Genomic DNA, 20670 nt, shown 5'->3' on the forward strand with positions numbered 1-20670 from the left:
TGATACCTTGGAGAAACTTCACTCTAAATGGTCCTTAATGCTTGGACAGGACTCCCTAGACCCAGCCTTTCTTACCTTTTCTATCCAGGAGACCTTCCGAGTCACTCTCTCAGCTACTTGGAGGGAGTCACACATAAGGCTCCTTTTATATGACTTATTTTACCCCAGAAAAAGGTTCTAAATGCAAGAATACTGGGTTCAATAAATGCCCTAAATGCTCATTTCCAGCCGCTGGCCTACTGCACATGATCTGGGACTGTCCAAAAATTCATAACTTTTGGCTGAAAGTCCAATTCTGGCTTAATAATATAGTCAGGGTTCCTTCTTTTACATTTTCTCCCAGGAGGATAGTTTTCTTTGCTGATAATCTCACTTCACCACATCACATCGGTAAAATCATAGGCATGGCTATCTTAGCGGTTAGATATTTGATCTTAAAGAAATGGAAATTAAAAGCCACTCCGAGCTTAACTGAAGTAAAAAACTGCCTAAAGAAGCAATGCATCATTGAACAACTTGACACTAATTTACAAAATGATAAAGACATAAAGAACTTCTTTTCCAAGTGGTCACAATTTATCAAAGCACTTACCCCTAGTGAGATTGAGTATATAATCTAGGAGAAATAAAAAACAGAGGGGCGCCTCATGTGTGGTATAGTCTGATTGAAGACATAAGAAAAATCAACAGAATAGCCAAATGAGTACTCACATACTCCACGAGCACACTCATGTGCTGGTAGGGGCAGGCTGTAGATTTAGATGGGTGTGACAGCTCACCCTTTCAAGGATACTTCCAATACTGTAGTTCTGCAACAGGTGTAAAACAAATAGAGAGCACTATATGTGCAGACCATTAAGGATGATACATAGAAATGTGCTTTATAGTATAAAGTGGGTACTCACATACTCCCAAAGCACACCAATGTGCTGGTAGATACAGGCTGCAGATTCAGGCAGGTGTGGCAGCTCACCCAAACAAACGATCTTTTGGTATTGATGCAGTGAAAACAAAGGCAGGTTTAATGCTTCTCAGTAGCTGTGCACTTAATAGTGATTGCAGGCAGATGGTAGGAAATGAGATCCACTCCAAAAGTAAAAATTTGCAAATATTTATTAAAAACAAAAATTTAAAAACAACACCAGGGTTGTTATACAAAGTGGATTACAGGGTCACCCAGTTGGCCCCAATGATTGCAACGCGTTTCTCGGTTGGCAAACCGTTTCATCAGGCATATCATAATCATTCCTACCTCTGCCTTTTATACCCTACAAACAAACAATTGTGTCCATTCTAAGAGGTGTGTTCCTAATTGATTCTCACCTGTTTGAGCTATCAGGTGTCTCTGAGGCTAATTGGTTGTTCACTAGAAAAAATATACTTTGCAACTAAAAAATTGACTTTGCAAAATAAAAAATTGAAATGTTCACCCTTTTGTGTATACCAATTTGTGCATTAATGTGTTACATGTAGAAGAAAAGAAAGAAAGAAACAATGTGTAGTAAAATAATAAATATATTCCAGTTATGTTACCAATCAATAATATGGCAATCCCTTTTCTGCTAATGCACACTGAAAAATTGCAAAGGGCAGCTGCATAAAAGGCTGCTGTCTATGTGTGTTTTTTTGGCATTTTTATTTCAATAACAAACTGAATATAAACTTCTTAGTATGTTATAATATTCACCCTTTTGTGTATACCAAGTTGTGCATTCATGTGTTACATATAGAAGAAAAGAAAGAAAGAAAAAATGAGTAGTGAAATAATAAATATATTCCAGTTATGTTACCAATCAATAATATGGCGGTCCATTTTCTGCTAAAGCACACAGAAAAATCGCAAATGGCAGCTGCATAAAAGGCTGCTGTCTATATGTGTTTTTTTTTTTTTTTTTTTTTTTGGAATTTTTATTTCAATAACAAACTGAATATAAACTGCTTAGTATGTTATAATATTTTTAGTAGGTTGGACAGCAAATGACCAATCTTGTCCTATTGTGGGATATAGAATGTGAGCAGTTTAGTCAGAAGTCTTTAAATAGTCACTTGTGCAGCAGTGTGAAAGGAAAAAAAAAAAAAATATTAAAAAATGTGGAAGTGGAACTGTGATAATACTGTAAGTAGTGTCTTCTGTAGAGTCAGTGCCCTAAAAAGGTGACATTAATATTAATATATGACCATTGATATGGGCCTAAAAGAAAAAAAATAAAATAAATGGAAAGAAAAAAGAAATAAGAGCAAATCCTACGTGTGTGTGTGTGTATATATGTGCTTAACATAGCCAATTTTGCTCAGAACTGCAAAAAAACACAGTTCTACACTACACTACATTCTTTTGAAGATTATAGAATGTAGTGTAATGTAAGTTATGATTACAAAGGCCCTAATGGAGGGTCACTAATATATTAAGACTACTTGATGGATAGAGAATGGTGCTATTTGGATCTAAGGGTGGATAATGTTACGACCCATACTCTTAAGGATAAGATAAGGGGGGATGATATATGACCGGATAGCTGGATAATAGAAGATGGTGGTGCCTTCTAAAAGGCCGCCAAATCTAATACTTCGTTAAGGCCAGAGGGAAACAAAGACTGGAACTTGAAGATCCAGTATGTCTCCCTCTGGCGCAAACGAGTATATCTATTGGTTCCCATTTTGGAAGAGATGAATTCCAGTGGAGTGATGCAAAAAGTATGATGGTGTCCTTGATGCTGAACAGTGCTGTGGCGCGATATGCTATGTTTAAGTGATTGTTTTTTGATGTTTCTTAAATGCTCACTCCATCTGGTACGTATCCTCCTGCAAGTGCGGCCCAAATATTGCAGGCCACATCTGCAGGTGAGGACATAGATAACATACTCAGATGTGGCCTGCAATATTTGGGCCGCACTTGCAGTCGCGCCACAGCACTGTTCAGCATCAAGGACACCATCATACTTTTTGCATCACTCCACTGGAATTCATCCCTTCCAAAATGGGAACCAATAGATATACTCGTTTGCGCCAGAGGGAGACATACTGGATCTTCAAGTTCCAGTCTTTGTTTCCCTCTGGCCTTAACGAAGTATTAGATTTGGCGGCCTTTTAGAAGGCACCACCATCTTCTATTATCCAGCTATCCGGTCATATATCATCCCCCCTTATCTTATCCTTAAGAGTATGGGTCGTAACATTATCCACCCTTAGATCCAAATAGCACCATTCTCTATCCATCAAGTAGTCTTAATATATTAGTGACCCTCCATTAGGGCCTTTGTAATCATAACTTGCATTACACTACATTCTATAATCTTCAAAAGAATGTAGTGTAGTGTAGAACTGTGTTTTTTTGCAGTTCTGAGCAAAATTGGCTATGTTAAGCACATATATACACACACACACACACGTAGGATTTGCTCTTATTTCTTTTTTCTTTCCATTTATTTTATTTTTTTTCTTTTAGGCCCATATCAATGGTCATATATTAATATTAATGTCACCTTTTTAGGGCACTGACTCTACAGAAGACACTACTTACAGTATTATCACAGTTCCACTTCCACATTTTTTAATATTTTTTTTTTTTTTTCCTTTCACACTGCTGCACAAGTGACTATTTAAAGACTTCTGACTAAACTGCTCACATTCTATATCCCACAATAGGACAAGATTGGTCATTTGCTGTCCAACCTACTAAAAATATTATAACATACTAAGCAGTTTATATTCAGTTTGTTATTGAAATAAAAATGCCAAAAAAAAAAAAAAAAAAAAAAAAAAAACACATATAGACAGCAGCCTTTTATGCAGCTGCCCTTTGCGATTTTTCTGTGTGCATTAGCTGAAAAGGGATTGCCATATTATTGATTGGTAACATAACTGGAATATATTTATTATTTTACTACACATTTTTTCTTTCTTTTCTTCTATATGTAACACATGAATGCACAACTTGGTATACACAAAAGGGTGAATATTATAACATACTAAGAAGTTTATATTCAGTTTGTTATTGAAATAAAAATGCCAAAAAAACACACATAGACAGCAGCCTTTTATGCAGCTGCCCTTTGCAATTTTTCAGTGTGCATTAGCAGAAAAGGGATTGCCATATTATTGATTGGTAACATAACTGGAATATATTTATTATTTTACTACACATTGTTTCTTTCTTTCTTTTCTTCTACATGTAACACATTAATGCACAATTTGGTATACACAAAAGGGTGAACATTTCAATTTTTTATTTTGCAAAGTCAATTTTTTAGTTGCAAAGTATATTTTTTCTAGTGAACAACCAATTAGCCTCAGAGACACCTGATAGCTCAAACAGGTGAGAATCAATTAGGAACACACCTCTTAGAATGGACACAATTGTTTGTTTGTAGGGTATAAAAGGCAGAGGTAGGAATGATTATGATATGCCTGATGAAACTGTTTGCCAACCGAGAAACGCGTTGCAATCATTGGGGCCAACTGGGTGACCCTGTAATCCACTTTGTATAACAACCCTGGTGTTGTTTTTAAATTTTTGTTTTTAATAAATATTTGCAAATTTTTACTTTTGGAGTGGATCTCATTTCCTACCATCTGCCTGCAATCACTATTAAGTGCACAGCTACTGAGAAGCATTAAACCTGCCTTTGTTTTCACTGCATCAATACCAAAAGATCGTTTGTTTGGGTGAGCTGCCACACCTGCCTGAATCTGCAGCCTGTATCTACCAGCACATTGGTGTGCTTTGGGAGTATGTGAGTACCCACTTTATACTATAAAGCACATTTCTATGTATCATCCTTAATGGTCTGCACATATAGTGCTCTCTATTTGTTTTACACCTGTTGCAGAACTACAGTATTGGAAGTATCCTTGAACGGGTGAGCTGTCACACCCATCTAAATCTACAGCCTGCCCCTACCAGCACATGAGTGTGCTCGTGGAGTATGTGAGTACTCATTTGGCTATTCTGTTGATTTTTCTTATGTCTTCAATCAGACTATACCACACATGAGGCGCCCCTCTGTTTTTTATTTCTCCTAGTTCTTGCCTGGATCATCCGGTTGAGAGGAGGCAGCCACCGCTCAGCTATCAACTTATTTGTAAAAAGAGACATTTTCTTTCCTGTTTACTCCAAAAGGGATTTATATAACCTTATATTGATATATTTTTCACCTCATAAGATAACATTAGTTTGTTTAAGTTTCAAATTGTCTTTAAGGGTTATCAATAACTACCATCTGAATTGTATACCATTCTGCGCCCCCTCCACTGTGATTTTATCACGTATTAGAGTATATAATCTATCCTTTTAAAGATAGTGAACTTATTTTACTAGGGATATGGTAAATCCTAAACATCTTTTATTTCTTTTTTTCCTCTGCAAATCGATGTAGCCCACTTTTCTTCTCCCTTCTTTCCTTTTTTCTTTTTTTCTTTTTTTTTCTCTCGGTGTTGTTTTGTTTTCTATTATGGTTTTGTTTGTTTTTGTCTTTGTCCGTGTGTTTGTTTTTTGTTTTGATATGATTTCTTGTCTTTTTCTGTGTAGTTGTGCTCGACTTTGTTCTATTAAGGAACTTTGTATGATCACAACTGTTTGTCTAGAAAAAATAAAAATTAGGTTCCCAGTAAGGGGTAAATAAGATGAGTTGCAAGTTATATTTTAAGCTATAAGGTTCTCATTTGCCAGTATTAGTGATAATTCTAATCTGGTCTAAACATTTTCTTTTTACTTGAAGCAAGTATCTAAGGGGAGGGCTTACTATGAAGCATTTATAAGTATACAAAATGGCCTTAAATATGGTGTTTTACTTTGTTCCTTCTCTCTTTTCTTTTTTCTTCTTCTAAGCTCGGTTTGTATCACATCCCCTATTTTGTAAACAGTGTGCTAAACCCCGTTCTTTTTTCTGTACCCTGAACTGGATTACCAATAAAAGAATATAAAAGGAAAAAAAAAAAAATACAGTAAAACTACCTAATTCACAAACTCACAATAAAAAGACAATACAATAGCACTTACTCTGAATTTCAAATTATAAGTAGGTTTATGTTGCTTCCATTTCCTTGCCCTTTGTATCATGTGACAGCCATCAGCCAATTACTGACATATCGATCTTCCTTACTATTAGTGTTCATTGACACATCTTACAAACAAACAAACAAAAAACTTAGTATAGGAAAGTCTAATTTACATTAAAAAAAACTGTACTAGGATTTAAAATACCTACTTTTCGATGCAACAAAGAAAACAAATATTTTGGGTCCCTTTAATAAGCATGTTGCTTCTCGTAGTTCTGCCTGGATGTGCGGTCTGGGATCTTGGTTTGAAAGGACGGTTATCGCACGCCTAGGGCTTTTGGTAGCAGTGTTAGCTGTTTGTGACACAGGATAGTCTGTTTGAAGCTGTGCTCCTTGTCTCTCTTGCAGATCTCCACATGTTACTGCGGCTGAAGATGCCACTGCTGAGAGGGCTCTGAGTCTCTTCTCCAATCCCAAAACCGTCCTGTCAGCAGTAGTGCAGAGAGCCACTTCTGCCTCTTTCCGGGTAGGTCACGCTTTGTCCTTGTAATGTGGTTCTTAGTGACTAGGGCTTGTAAAGCAGGTGTAGGCACTGTAAATATAGATAGAATCATGTGACCATACTGTTATAGTGAGTCTTGCGATTATGACACTTTCTTTATGCTACAACAGGAGACTGTTCGTTTTCAGTGCGATGGAGGCAAAATCAAGACCTGCAGACTGACCCTGAAGTGGCCGGAGCCTCTGACCTTTGTCGCAAGCGGCCTGCGCAAAATACTGGCTGAAAATAAAGCCGCAGCACTGGCCTGTCTCAAGCTGAAGGTATCAGATTTACCAATTAACCATTAAGGATTCTCTTTATTTGCCCTTTTTGTGTTGGATCTGCACCTTGCAAGTATCATGGGTATATGAGTATCCACTGTCTGTCCACTTTAGTTACGATGCCATCTAGTGGCTAAAAATTATTCTTAAAGTGAATGTCAATTTAGATGAATCGATGCCTGGTTTTCTTTCATGTAATTAGCAAGAGTCCATGAGCTAGTGACGTATGGGATATACATTCCTACCAGGAGGGGCAAAGTTTCCCAAACCTCAAAATGCCTACAAATACACCCCTCACCACACCCACAAATCAGTTTTACAAACTTTGCCTCCTATGGAGGTGGTGAAGTAAGTGTGTGCTAGATTCTACGTTGATATGCGCTCCGCAGCAGGTTGGAGCCCGGTTTTCCTCTCGGCGTGCAGTGAATGTCAGAGGGATGTGAGGAGAGTATTGCCTATTTGAATTCAATGATCTCCTTCTACGGGGTCTATTTCATAGGTTCTCTGTTATCGGTCGTAGAGATTCATCTCTTACCTCCCTTTTCAGATCGACGATATACTCTTATATATATACCATTACCTCTACTGATTTTCGTTTCAGTACTGGTTTGGCTTTCTACAACATGTAGATGAGTGTCCTGGGGTAAGTAAGTCTTATTTTCTGTGACACTCTAAGCTATGGTTGGGCACTTTTTTATAAAGTTCTAAATATATGTATTCAAACATTTATTTGCCTTGACTCAGGATGTTCAACATTCCTTATTTTCAGACAGTCAGTTTCATATTTGGGATAATGCATTTGAATCATTTTTTTCTTACCTTAAAATTTTACTTTTTCCCTGTGGGCTGTTAGGCTCGCGGGGGCTGAAAATGCTTCATTTTATTGCGTCATTCTTGGCGCGGACTTTTTTGGCGCAAAATTTTTTTCTGTTTCCGGCGTCATACGTGTCGCCGGAAGTTGCGTCATTTTTGGCGTTCTTTTGCGCCAAAAGTGTCGGCGTTCCGGATGTGGCGTCATTTTTGGTGCCAAAAGCATTTAGGCGCCAAATAATGTGGGCGTCTTATTTGGCGCTAAAAAAATATGGGCGTCACTTTCGTCTCCACATTATTTAAGTCTCATTATTTATTGCTTCTGGTTGCTAGAAGCTTGTTCACTGGCATTTTTTCCCATTCCTGAAACTGTCATTTAAGGAATTTGATTAATTTTGCTTTATATGTTGTTTTTTCTATTACATATTGCAAGATGTCCCACGTTGCAACTGAGTCAGAGGATACTTCTGGAAAATCGCTGCCTGGTGCTGGAGCTGCCAAAGCTAAGTGTATCTGCTGTAAACTTTTGGTAGCTGTTCCTCCAGCTGTTGTTTGTATTGAATGTCATGACAAACTTATTAATGCAGATAATATTTCCTTTAGTAAAGTTCCATTACCTGTTGCTGTTCCGTCAACATCTAATACTCAGAGTGTTCCTGATAACATAAGAGATTTTGTTTCTAAATCCATTATGAAGGCTATGTCTGTTATTCCTCCTTCTAGTAAACATAAAGTCTTTTAAAACTTCTCATTGTTCAGATGAATTTTTAAATGAACATCATCATTCTGATTCTGATAGTGGTTCTTCTGGTTCAGAGGATTCTGTCTCAGAGGTTGATGCTGATAAATCTTCATATTTATTTAAAATGGAATTTATTCGTTCTTTACTTAAAGAAGTCCTAATTGCCTTAGAAATTGAGGATTCTGGTCCTCTTGATACTAAATCTAAACGTTTTTAAATCTCCTGTAGTTATTCCAGAAGTTTTTCCTGTTCCTGGTGCTATTTCTGAAGTAATTTCCAGGGAATGGAATAATTTGGGTAATTCATTTACTCCTTCTAAACGTTTTAAGCAATTATATCCTGTGCCATCTGACAGATTAGAGTTTTGGGACAAAATCCCTAAGGTTGATGGGGCTGTCTCTACTCTTGCTAAGCGTACTACTATTCCTACGGCAGATGGTACTTCCTTTAAGGATCCTTTAGATAGGAAAATTGAATCCTTTCTAAGAAAAGCTTATTTGTGTTCAGGTAATCTTCTTAGACCTGCTATATCTTTAGCGGATGTTGCTGCAGCTTCAACTTTTTGGTTGGAAGCTTTAGCGCAACAAGTTACAGATCATAATTCTCATAGCATTATTATTCTGCTTCAACATGCTAATAATTTTATTTGTGATGCCATCTTTGATATCATTAGAGTTGATGTCAGGTATATGTCTCTAGCTATTTTAGCTAGAAGAGCTTTATGGCTTAAAACTTGGAATGCTGATATGTCTTCTAAGTCTACTTTGCTTTCCCTTTCTTTCCAGGGTAATAAATTATTTGGTTCTCAGTTGGATTCTATTATCTCAACTGTTACTGGAGGGAAAGGAACTTTTTTACCTCAGGATAAAAAGTCTAAAGGTAAATTCAGGTCAAATAATAGTTTTCGTTCCTTTCGTCACAACAAGGAACAAAAGCCTGATCCTTCATCCTCAGGAGCGGTATCATTTTGGAAACCATCTCCAGTCTGGAATAAATCCAAGCCTTTTAGAAAATCAAAGCCAGCTCCTAAGTCCACATGAAGGTGCGGCCCTCATTCCAGCTCAGCTGGTAGGGGGCAGATTACGTTTTTTCAAAGAAATTTGGATCAATTCCGTTCACAATCTTTGGATTCAGAACATTGTTTCAGAAGGGTACAGAATTGGTTTCAAGATAAGACCTTCTGCAAAGAGATTTTTTCTTTCCCGTGTCCCAGTAAATCCAGCGAAGGCTCAAGCATTTCTGAAATGTGTTTCAGATCTAGAGTTGGCTGGAGTAATTATGCCAGTTCCAGTTCTGGAACAGGGGCTGGGGTTTTATTCAAATCTCTTCATTGTACCAAAGAAGGAGAATTCCTTCAGACCAGTTCTGGATCTAAAAATATTGAATCGTTGTGTAAGGATACCAACATTCAAAATGGTAACTGTAAGGACTGTCCTGCCTTTTGTTCAGCAAGGGCATTATATGTCTACAATAGATTTACAGGAGGCATATCTGCATATTCCGATTAATCCAGATCACTATCAGTTTCTGAGATTCTCTTTCCTAGACAAGCATTACCAGTTTGTGGCTCTGCCGTTTGGCCTAGCAACAGCTCCAAGAATTTTTACAAAGGTTCTTGGTGCCCTTCTGTCTGTAATCAGAGAACAGGGTATTGTGGTATTTCCTTATTTGGTGATATCTTGGTACTTGCTCAGTCTTCACATTTAGCAGAATCTCATACGAATCGACTTGTGTTGTTTCTGCAAGATCATGGTTGGAGGATCAATTTACTAAAAAGTTCATTGATTCCTCAGACAAGGGTAACCTTTTTGGGTTTCCAGATAGATTCAGTGTCCATGACTCTATCTTTGACAGACAAGAGACGTCTAAAATTGATTTCAGCTTGTCGAAACCTTCAGTCACAATCATTCCCTTCGGTAGCCTTATGCATGGAAATTCTAGGTCTTATGACTGCTGCATCGGACGCGATCCCCTTTGCTCGTTTTCACATGCGACCTCTTCAGCTCTGTATGCTGAACCAATGGTGCAGGGATTACACGAAGATATCTCAATTAATATCTTTAAAACCGATTGTACGACACTCTCTGATATGGTGGACAGATCACCATCGTTTAGTTCAGGGGGCTTCTTTTGTTCTTCCGACCTGGACTGTAATTTCAACAGATGCAAGTCTTACAGGTTGGGGAGCTGTGTGGGGGTCTCTGACGGCACAAGGGGTTTGGGAATCTCAGGAGGTGAGATTACCGATCAATATTTTGGAACTCCGTGCAATTTTCAGAGCTCTTCAGTCTTGGCCTCTTCTAAAGAGAGAATCGTTCATTTGTTTTCAGACAGACAATGTCACATCTGTGGCTTACATCAATCATCAAGGAGGGACTCACAGTCCTCTAGCTATGAAAGAAGTATCTCAAATTCTGGTTTGGGCGGAATCCAGCTCCTGTCTAGTTTCTGCGGTTCATATCCCAGGTATAGACAATTGGGAAGCGGATTATCTCAGTCGCCAAACGTTGCATCCGGGCGAATGGTCTCTTCACCCAGAGGTATTTCTTCAGATTGTTCAAATGTGGGGACTTCCAGAAATAGATCTGATGGCCTCTCATCTAAACAAGAAACTTCCCAGGTATCTGTCCAGATCCAGGGATCCTCAAGCGGAAGCAGTGGATGCATTGTCACTTCCTTGGAAGTATCATCCTGCTTATATCTTTCCGCCTCTAGTTCTTCTTCCAAGAGTGATCTCCAAGATTCTGAAGGAATGCTCGTTTGTTCTGCTGGTAGCTCCAGCATGGCCTCACAGGTTTTGGTATGCGGATCTTGTCCTGATGGCCTCTTGCCAACCGTGGACTCTTCCGTTAAGACCAGACCTTCTGTCGCAAGGTCCTTTTTTCCATCAGGATCTCAAATCCTTAAATTTAAAGGTATGGAGATTGAACGCTTGATTCTTAGTCAAAGAGGTTTCTCTGACTCTGTGATTAATACTATGTTACAGGCTCGTAAATCTGTATCTAGGGAGATATATTATAGAGTCTGGAAGACTTATATTTCTTGGTGTCTTTCTCATCATTTTTCCTGGCATTCTTTTAGAATTCCGAGAATTTTACAGTTTCTTCAGGATGGTTTGGAGAAAGGTTTGTCTGCAAGTTCCTTGAAAGGACAAATCTCTGCTCTTTCTGTTCTTTTTCACAGAAAGATTGCTAATCTTCCTGATATTCATTGTTTTGTACAAGCTTTGGTTCGTATAAAACCTGTCATTAAGTCAATTTCTCCTCCTTGGAGTTTGAATTTGGTTCTGGGGGCTCTTCAAGCTCCTCCGTTTGAACCTATACATTCATTGGACATTAAATTACTTTCTTGGAAAGTTTTGTTCCTTTTTGTCATCTCTTCTGCCAGAAGAGTTTCTGAATTATCTGCTCTTTCTTGTGAGTCTCCTTTTCTGATTTTTCATCAGGATAAGGCGGTGTTGCGAACTTCTTTTGAATTTTTACCTAAGGTTGTGAATTCCAACAACATTAGTAGAGAAATTGTGGTTCCTTCATTATGTCCTAATCCTAAGAATTCTAAGGAGAAATCATTGCATTCTTTGGATGTAGTTAGAGCTTTGAAATATTATGTTGAAGCTACTAAGAATTTCCGAAAGACTTCTAGTCTATTTGTTATCTTTTCCGGTTCTAGGAAAGGTCAGAAGGCCTCTGCCATTTCTTTGGCATCTTGATTGAAATCTTTAATTCATCATGCTTATGTCTAGTCGGGTAAAACTGCACCTCAAAGGATTACAGCTCATTCTACTAGGTCAGTTTCTACTTCCTGGGCGTTTAGGAATGAAGCTTCGGTTGATCAGATTTGCAAAGCAGCAACTTGGTCTTCTTTGCATACTTTTACTAAATTCTACCATTTTGATGTGTTTTCTTCTTCTGAAGCTGTTTTTGGTAGAAAAGTACTTCAGGCAGCTGTTTCAGTTTGAATCTTCTGCTTATGTTTTCAGTTTTTTTCATTATAAAATTTAAACTTTATTTTGGGTGTGGATTATTTTTCAGCGGAATTGGCTGTCTTTATTTTATCCCTCCCTCTCTAGTGACTCTTGCGTGGAAAGATCCACATCTTGGGTAGTCATTATCCCATACGTCACTAGCTCATGGACTCTTGCTAATTACATGAAAGAAAACATAATTTATGTAAGAACTTACCTGATAAATTCATTTCTTTCATATTAGCAAGAGTCCATGAGGCCCACCCTTTTTTGTGGTGGTTATGATTTTTTTGTATAAAGCACAATTATTCCAATTCCTTATTTTTTATGCTTTCGCACTTTTTTCTTATCACCCCACTTCTTGGCTATTCGTTAAACTGATTTGTGGGTGTGGTGAGGGGTGTATTTGTAGGCATTTTGAGGTTTGGGAAACTTTGCCCCTCCTTGTAGGAATGTATATCCCATATGTCACTAGCTCATGGACTCTTGCTAATATGAAAGAAATGAATTTATCAGGTAAGTTCTTACATAAATTATGTTTTTAATAATCCTATTAAAAACAAGGGCACTTTAATTCATCAAAATTTACATTTCACTCGTTTTCTTCAAATACTTACCTTTTTATATAATTTATAGAACACACAATCTAATAATTTAAATAATGAATTCACCATCATTTCATTTTATTTCACACACAATTTTGGTCTCTCACACTCGACTCACACTGCAGTATGTTCTGCAGCTTACAATTCATTGTCTGCAGATAGAATCACAATTTATATTTTATTATAAAATCCATAATAATTCTGTCAACTTTAAAGATTGATATTTAACACACAATATGTTCAGGTCCTGGGTAAAGGACCATTAGAACTTTCAGATATTCACCTTATCACTACTATTGAGCACAGTATTACATTTTATCCCAGGTTAGCTCACCCAATCATTGTTTAATATTATCAATTTTTCTATATTATTTTTATATTTATTTGTAAATCAAAGATGATATTTATTATACCCTCATACTGTAGTTCTGCAAAATACAAATTATTGTAATGACTTAAATTGATAAGCAGAATTACAAAATTATAGGTAATATTGATTATTCTCAAATAAGGTTACCGCTCTCATCCATTACAAAGACATTTACCAGCAAATAGATTTAACAACTAAATAGCTGTATACCTCTACAATATAAAGTAATAAATCAGCAAAGCTCTGTAATAAGACTATCTAAACATAGCAGCTGTAAGAGCCAATTTATTTTCAAACTCTGCCAATTGCATCACAGTGTTCATGTATCAATATGATACTTATTTAGTATTATCTCTCCAATGCAACTGAGCAGAGAACTATCCTGGCTAAATAATAGTATCTAAAGTGGGCGATTACATTAGTAACCACAGTTTGGCTCCAGTATTTTTGTATCAATATGACACTTATCCGATAACATCTTAACTTAGTATTGCAATATTACAGCCAATACTATTGACTAATACAAGTGGACGATTACATCTGTAACCGCAGGCAGTTATAATTGACATTCATGTTATTAGCTGAAACAACGCAACAATAGGATACCTTTAATTTAAGATTGTTGTGACCTCTAGCAATACAAATTAATGGTTCAATAGGGACAAGCAATATCAGGGGGAGATTATACCTCTAACCACAGGTTGATATTAACTAGACCAATGACAGTGTGTGTGTGTATGTGTGTATGTGTATATATATATATATATATATCTATCTTTAAGTCTCATTATCACAATATATTGGCAATCTGAGAGGTCTATCATTGGTGGTTACCAAAAGTGGGTGGTTACATCCCCTGCCGTATATATTCTCATAAGTGTGTTTTCACACAAGTAATTTACACTACAGCACCCTGTAATATTCACATATATTATTCTATCCTTGTCATTGCCTATTTAGCCCCCCTTTTTCAGTTACTTCTGAATAATTTAAAGTGTTCTAAGTTTGCACCAAAGCACTATTATTATATACCTGCTATACATCAGTTTAATCAATTACCAGATGATATTATCACCTTAGTGTGTGCTAGATTTTGCCTGTTGAAAGATTGGCAACTCCATCTTAGTGGTTTCATCAATCTACTAACATATCCATTCAGTATTCACACCATATAATACTTAACCCAGGTTAATGTGTTGTTTACTTTATTTCCTGGACCCATTTAGCCAGGATTTAACTTTATCTAACAGCCCGCACATGTCTAGTCCATTTTTAACTTTTTCAATAAAGTATTATTTCTCCAACATAGGTGTGTCCGGTCCACGGCGTCATCCTTACTTGTGGGATATTCTCTTCCCCAACAGGAAATGGCAAAGAGCCCAGCAAAGCTGGTCACATGATCCCTCCTAGGCTCCGCCTTCCCCAGTCATTCTCTTTGCCGTTGCACAGGCAACATCTCCACGGAGATGGCTCAGAGTTTTTTGGTGTTTAAATGTAGTTTTTATTCTTCTATCAAGAGTTTATTTTAAAATAGTGCTGGTATGTACTATTTACTCTGAAACAGAAAAGAGATGAAGATTTCTGTTTGTAAGAGGAAAATGATTTTAGCAACCGTTACTAAAATCGATGGCTGTTTCCACACAGGACTGTTGAGAGGAATTAACTTCAGTTGGGGGAAACAGTGAGCAGACTTTGGCTGCTTGAGGTATGACACATTTCTAACAAGACTTGGTAATGCTGGAAGCTGTCATTTTCCCTATGGGATCCGGTAAGCCATTTTCTTAATTTTCAATATAAGAATAAAAGGGCTTCACAAGGGCTTTAAAGACTGGTAGACATTTCTCCAACATAGGTGTGTCCGGTCCACGGCGTCATCCTTACTTGTGGGATATTCTCTTCCCCAACAGGAAATGGCAAAGAGCCCAGCAAAGCTGGTCACATGATCCCTCCTAGGCTCCGCCTACCCCAGTCATTCTCTTTGCCGTTGTACAGGCAACATCTCCACGGAGATGGCTTAGAGTTTTTTAGTGTTTAACTGTAGTTTTTATTATTCAATCAAGAGTTTGTTATTTTGAAATAGTGCTGGTATGTACTATTTACTCAGAAACAGAAAAGAGATGAAGATTTCTGTTTGTATGAGGAAAATGATTTTAGCAACCGTCACTAAAATCCATGGCTGTTCCACACAGGACTGTTGAGAGCAATTAACTTCAGTTGGGGGAACAGTGAGCAGTCTCTTGCTGCTTGAGGTATGACACATTCTAACAAGACGATGTAATGCTGGAAGCTGTCATTTTCCCTCTGGGATCCGGTAAGCCATGTTTATTACGATTGTAAATAAGGGCTTCAAAAAGGGCTTATTAAGACTGTAGACTTTTTTTGGGCTAAATCGATTGATTATTAACACATATTTAGCCTTGAGGAATCATTTTATCTGGGTATTTTGATATAATAATATCGGCAGGCACTGTTTTAGACACCTTATTCTTTAGGGGCTTTCCCAAAGCATAGGCAGAGCCTCATTTTCGCGCCGGTGTTGCGCACTTGTTTTTGAGAGGCATGGCATGCAGTCGCATGTGAGAGGAGCTCTGATACTTAGAAAAGACTTTCTGAAGGCGTCATTTGGTATCGTATTCCCCTTGGGGCTTGGTTGGGTCTCAGCAAAGCAGATACCAGGGACTGTAAGGGGTTAAAGTTCAAAACGGCTCCGGTTCCGTTATTTTAAGGGTTAAAGCTTCCAAATTTGGTGTGCAATACTTTTAAGGCTTTAAGACACTGTGGTGAAAATTTGGTGAATTTTGAACAATTCCTTCATGTTTTTTCGCATTTGCAGTAATAAAGTGTGTTCAGTTTAAAATTTAAAGTGACAGTAACGGTTTTATTTTAAAACGTTTTTTGTACTTGTTATCAAGTTTATGCCTGTTTAACATGTCTGAACTACCAGATAGACTGTGTTCTGAATGTGGGGAAGCCAGAATTCCTATTCATTTAAATAAATGTGATTTATGTGACAATGACAATGATGCCCAAGATGATTCCTCAAGTGAGGGGAGTAAGCATGTTAGCATGGTACTGCATCATTCCCTCCTTCGTCTACACGAGTCTTGCCCACTCAGGAGGCCCCTAGTACATCTAGCGCGCCAATACTCCTTACTATGCAACAATTAACGGCTGTAATGGATAATTCTGTCAAAAACATTTTAGCCAAAATGAACACTTATCAGCGTAAGCGCGACTGCTCTGTTTTAGATACTGAAGAGCATGACGACGCTGATATTACTATTTCTGAAGGGCCCCTAACTCAGTCTGATGGGGCCAGGGAGGTTTTGTCTGAGGGAGAAATTACTGATTCAGGGAACATTTCTCAACAAGCTGAACCTGATGTGATTGCATTTAAATTTACGTTGGAACATCTCCGCATTCTGCTTAAGGAGGTATTATCCACTCTGGATGATTGTGACAAGTTGGTCATCCCAGAGAAACTATGTAAAATGGACAAGTTCCTAGAGGTGCCGGGGCTCCCAGAAGCTTTTCCTATACCCAAGCGGGTGGCGGACATTGTTAATAAAGAATGGGAAAGGCCCGGTATTCCTTTCGTCCCTCCCCCCATATTTAAAAAATTGTTTCCTATGGTCGACCCCAGAAAGGACTTATGGCAGACAGTCCCCAAGGTCGAGGGAGCGGTTTCCACTTTAAACAAACGCACCACTATACCCATAGAGGATAGTTGTGCTTTCAAAGATCCTATGGATAAAAAATTAGAAGGTTTGCTTAAAAAGATGTTTGTTCAGCAGGGTTACCTTCTACAACCAATTTCATGCATTGTCCCTGTCGCTACAGCCGCATGTTTCTGGTTCGATGAGCTGATAAAGGCGGTCGACAGTGATTCTCCTCCTTATGAGGAGATTATGGACAGAATCAATGCTCTCAAATTGGCTAATTCTTTCACCCTAGACGCCACTTTGCAATTGGCTAGGTTAGCGGCTAAGAATTCTGGGTTTGCTATTGTGGCGCGCAGAGCGCTTTGGTTGAAATCTTGGTCGGCTGATGCGTCTTCCAAGAACAAGTTACTTAACATTCCTTTCAAGGGGAAAACGCTGTTTGGCCCTGACTTGAAAGAGATTATCTCGGATATCACTGGGGGTAAGGGCCACGCCCTTCCTCAGGATCGGCCTTTCAAGGCAAAAAATAAACCTAATTTTCGTCCCTTTCGTAGAAACGGACCAGCCCAAAGTGCTACGTCCTCTAAGCAAGAGGGTAATACTTCTCAAGCCAAGCCAGCTTGGAGACCAATGCAAGGCTGGAACAAGGGAAAGCAGGCCAAGAAACCTGCCACTGCTACCAAGACAGCATGAAATGTTGGCCCCCGATCCGGGACCGGATCTGGTGGGGGGCAGACTCTCTCTCTTCGCTCAGGCTTGGGCAAGAGATGTTCTGGATCCTTGGGCGCTAGAAATAGTCTCCCAAGGTTATCTTCTGGAATTCAAGGGACTTCCCCCAAGGGGGAGGTTCCACAGGTCTCAGTTGTCTTCAGACCACATAAAAAGACAGGCATTCTTACATTGTGTAGAAGACCTGTTAAAAATGGGAGTGATTCATCCCGTTCCATTAAGAGAACAAGGGATGGGGTTCTACTCCAATCTGTTTATAGTTCCCAAAAAAGAGGGAACGTTCAGACCAATCTTAGATCTCAAGATCTTAAACAAGTTTCTCAAAGTTCCATCGTTCAAGATGGAAACCATTCGAACTATTCTTCCTTCCATCCAGGAAGGTCAATTCATGACCACGGTGGATTTAAAGGATGCGTATCTACATATTCCTATCCACAAGGAACATCATCGGTTCCTGAGGTTCGCATTCCTGGACAAACATTACCAGTTCGTGGCGCTTCCTTTCGGATTAGCCACTGCTCCAAGGATTTTCACAAAGGTACTAGGGTCCCTTCTAGCTGTGCTAAGACCAAGGGGCATTGCTGTAGTACCTTACTTGGACGACATTCTGATTCAAGCGTCGTCCCTTCCTCAAGCAAAGGCTCACACGGACATTGTCCTGGCCTTTCTCAGATCTCACGGATGGAAAGTGAACGTGGAAAAGAGTTCTCTATCTCCGTCAACAAGGGTTCCCTTCTTGGGAACAATAATAGACTCCTTAGAAATGAGGATTTTTCTGACAGAGGCCAGAAAAACAAAACTTCTAGACTCTTGTCGGATACTTCATTCCGTTCCTCTTCCTTCCATAGCTCAGTGCATGGAAGTGATCGGGTTGATGGTAGCGGCAATGGACATAGTTCCTTTTGCACGCATTCATCTAAGACCATTACAACTGTGCATGCTCAGTCAGTGGAATGGGGACTATACAGACTTGTCTCCGAAGATACAAGTAAATCAGAGGACCAGAGACTCACTCCGTTGGTGGCTGTCCCTGGACAACCTGTCACGAGGGATGACATTCCGCAGACCAGAGTGGGTCATTGTCACGACCGACGCCAGTCTGATGGGCTGGGGCGCGGTCTGGGGATCCCTGAAAGCTCAGGGTCTTTGGTCTCGGGAAGAATCTCTTCTACCGATAAATATTCTGGAACTGAGAGCGATATTCAATGCTCTCAAGGCTTGGCCTCAGCTAGCGAGGGCCAAGTTCATACGGTTTCAATCAGACAACATGACAACTGTTGCGTACATCAACCATCAGGGGGGAACAAGGAGTTCCCTGGCGATGGAAGAAGTGACCAAAATCATTCTATGGGCGGAGTCTCACTCCTGCCACCTGTCTGCTATCCACATCCCAGGAGTGGAAAATTGGGAAGCGGATTTTCTGAGTCGTCAGACATTGCATCCGGGGGAGTGGGAACTCCATCCGGAAATCTTTGCCCAAGTCACTCAGCTGTGGGGCATTCCAGACATGGATCTGATGGCCTCTCGTCAGAACTTCAAAGTTCCTTGCTACGGGTCCAGATCCAGGGATCCCAAGGCGGCTCTAGTGGATGCACTAGTAGCACCTTGGACCTTCAAACTAGCTTATGTGTTCCCGCCGTTTCCTCTCATCCCCAGGCTGGTAGCCAGGATCAATCAGGAGAGGGCGTCGGTGATCTTGATAGCTCCTGCGTGGCCACGCAGGACTTGGTACGCAGATCTGGTGAATATGTCATCGGCTCCTCCTTGGAAGCTACCTTTGAGACGAGACCTTCTTGTTCAGGGTCCGTTCGAACATCCGAATCTGGTTTCACTCCAGCTGACTGCTTGGAGATTGAACGCTTGATCTTATCGAAGCGAGGATTCTCAGATTCTGTTATCGATACTCTTGTTCAGGCCAGAAAGCCTGTAACTAGAAAGATTTACCACAAAATTTGGAAAAAATATATCTGTTGGTGTGAATCTAAAGGATTCCCTTGGGACAAGGTTAAGATTCCTAGGATTCTATCCTTCCTTCAAGAAGGATTGGAAAAAGGATTATCTGCAAGTTCCCTGAAGGGACAGATTTCTGCCTTGTCTGTGTTACTTCACAAAAAGCTGGCCGCTGTGCCAGATGTTCAAGCCTTTGTTCAGGCTCTGGTTAGAATTAAGCCTGTTTACAAACCTTTGACTCCTCCTTGGAGTCTCAATTTAGTTCTTTCAGTTCTTCAGGGGGTTCCGTTTGAACCCTTGCATTCCGTTGATATTAAGTTATTATCTTGGAAAGTTTTGTTTTTAGTTGCAATTTCTTCTGCTAGAAGAGTTTCAGAATTATCTGCTCTGCAGTGTTCTCCTCCTTATCTGGTGTTCCATGCAGATAAGGTGGTTTTACGTACTAAACCTGGTTTTCTTCCAAAAGTTGTTTCTAACAAAAACATTAACCAGGAGATTATCGTACCTTCTCTGTGTCCGAAACCAGTTTCAAAGAAGGAACGTTTGTTGCACAATTTGGATGTTGTTCGCGCTCTAAAATTCTATTTAGATGCTACAAAGGATTTTAGACAAACATCTTCCTTGTTTGTTGTTTATTCCGGTAAAAGGAGAGGTCAAAAAGCAACTTCTACCTCTCTCTCTTTTTGGATTAAAAGCATCATCAGATTGGCTTACGAGACTGCCGGACGGCAGCCTCCCGAAAGAATCACAGCTCATTCCACTAGGGCTGTGGCTTCCACATGGGCCTTCAAGAACGAGGCTTCTGTTGATCAGATATGTAGGGCAGCGACTTGGTCTTCACTGCACACTTTTACCAAATTTTACAAGTTTGATACTTTTGCTTCTTCTGAGGCTATTTTTGGGAGAAAGGTTTTGCAAGCCGTGGTGCCTTCCATTTAGGTGACCTGATTTGCTCCCTCCCTTCATCCGTGTCCTAAAGCTTTGGTATTGGTTCCCACAAGTAAGGATGACGCCGTGGA

The 20670-nt window shown here is 39.3% G+C and overlaps 1 protein-coding gene across 1 annotated transcript in view; it reads left to right on the top strand.

The window, feature by feature from the left end:
- Positions 1 to 20670, top strand: part of DHX30 (DExH-box helicase 30) — a 140569-nt gene that overhangs the window by 44307 nt on the left and 75592 nt on the right. Inside the window, exons 5-6 of the mRNA XM_053713686.1 lie at positions 6406 to 6523; positions 6670 to 6819. Of these exons, the coding sequence (XP_053569661.1) occupies positions 6406 to 6523; positions 6670 to 6819 (268 nt within the window). The remainder of the gene's footprint in view (positions 1 to 6405; positions 6524 to 6669; positions 6820 to 20670) is intronic.

The sequence above is a fragment of the Bombina bombina genome, chromosome 5 (assembly GCF_027579735.1).
Source record: "Bombina bombina isolate aBomBom1 chromosome 5, aBomBom1.pri, whole genome shotgun sequence".
Taxonomy (NCBI): domain Eukaryota; kingdom Metazoa; phylum Chordata; class Amphibia; order Anura; family Bombinatoridae; genus Bombina; species Bombina bombina.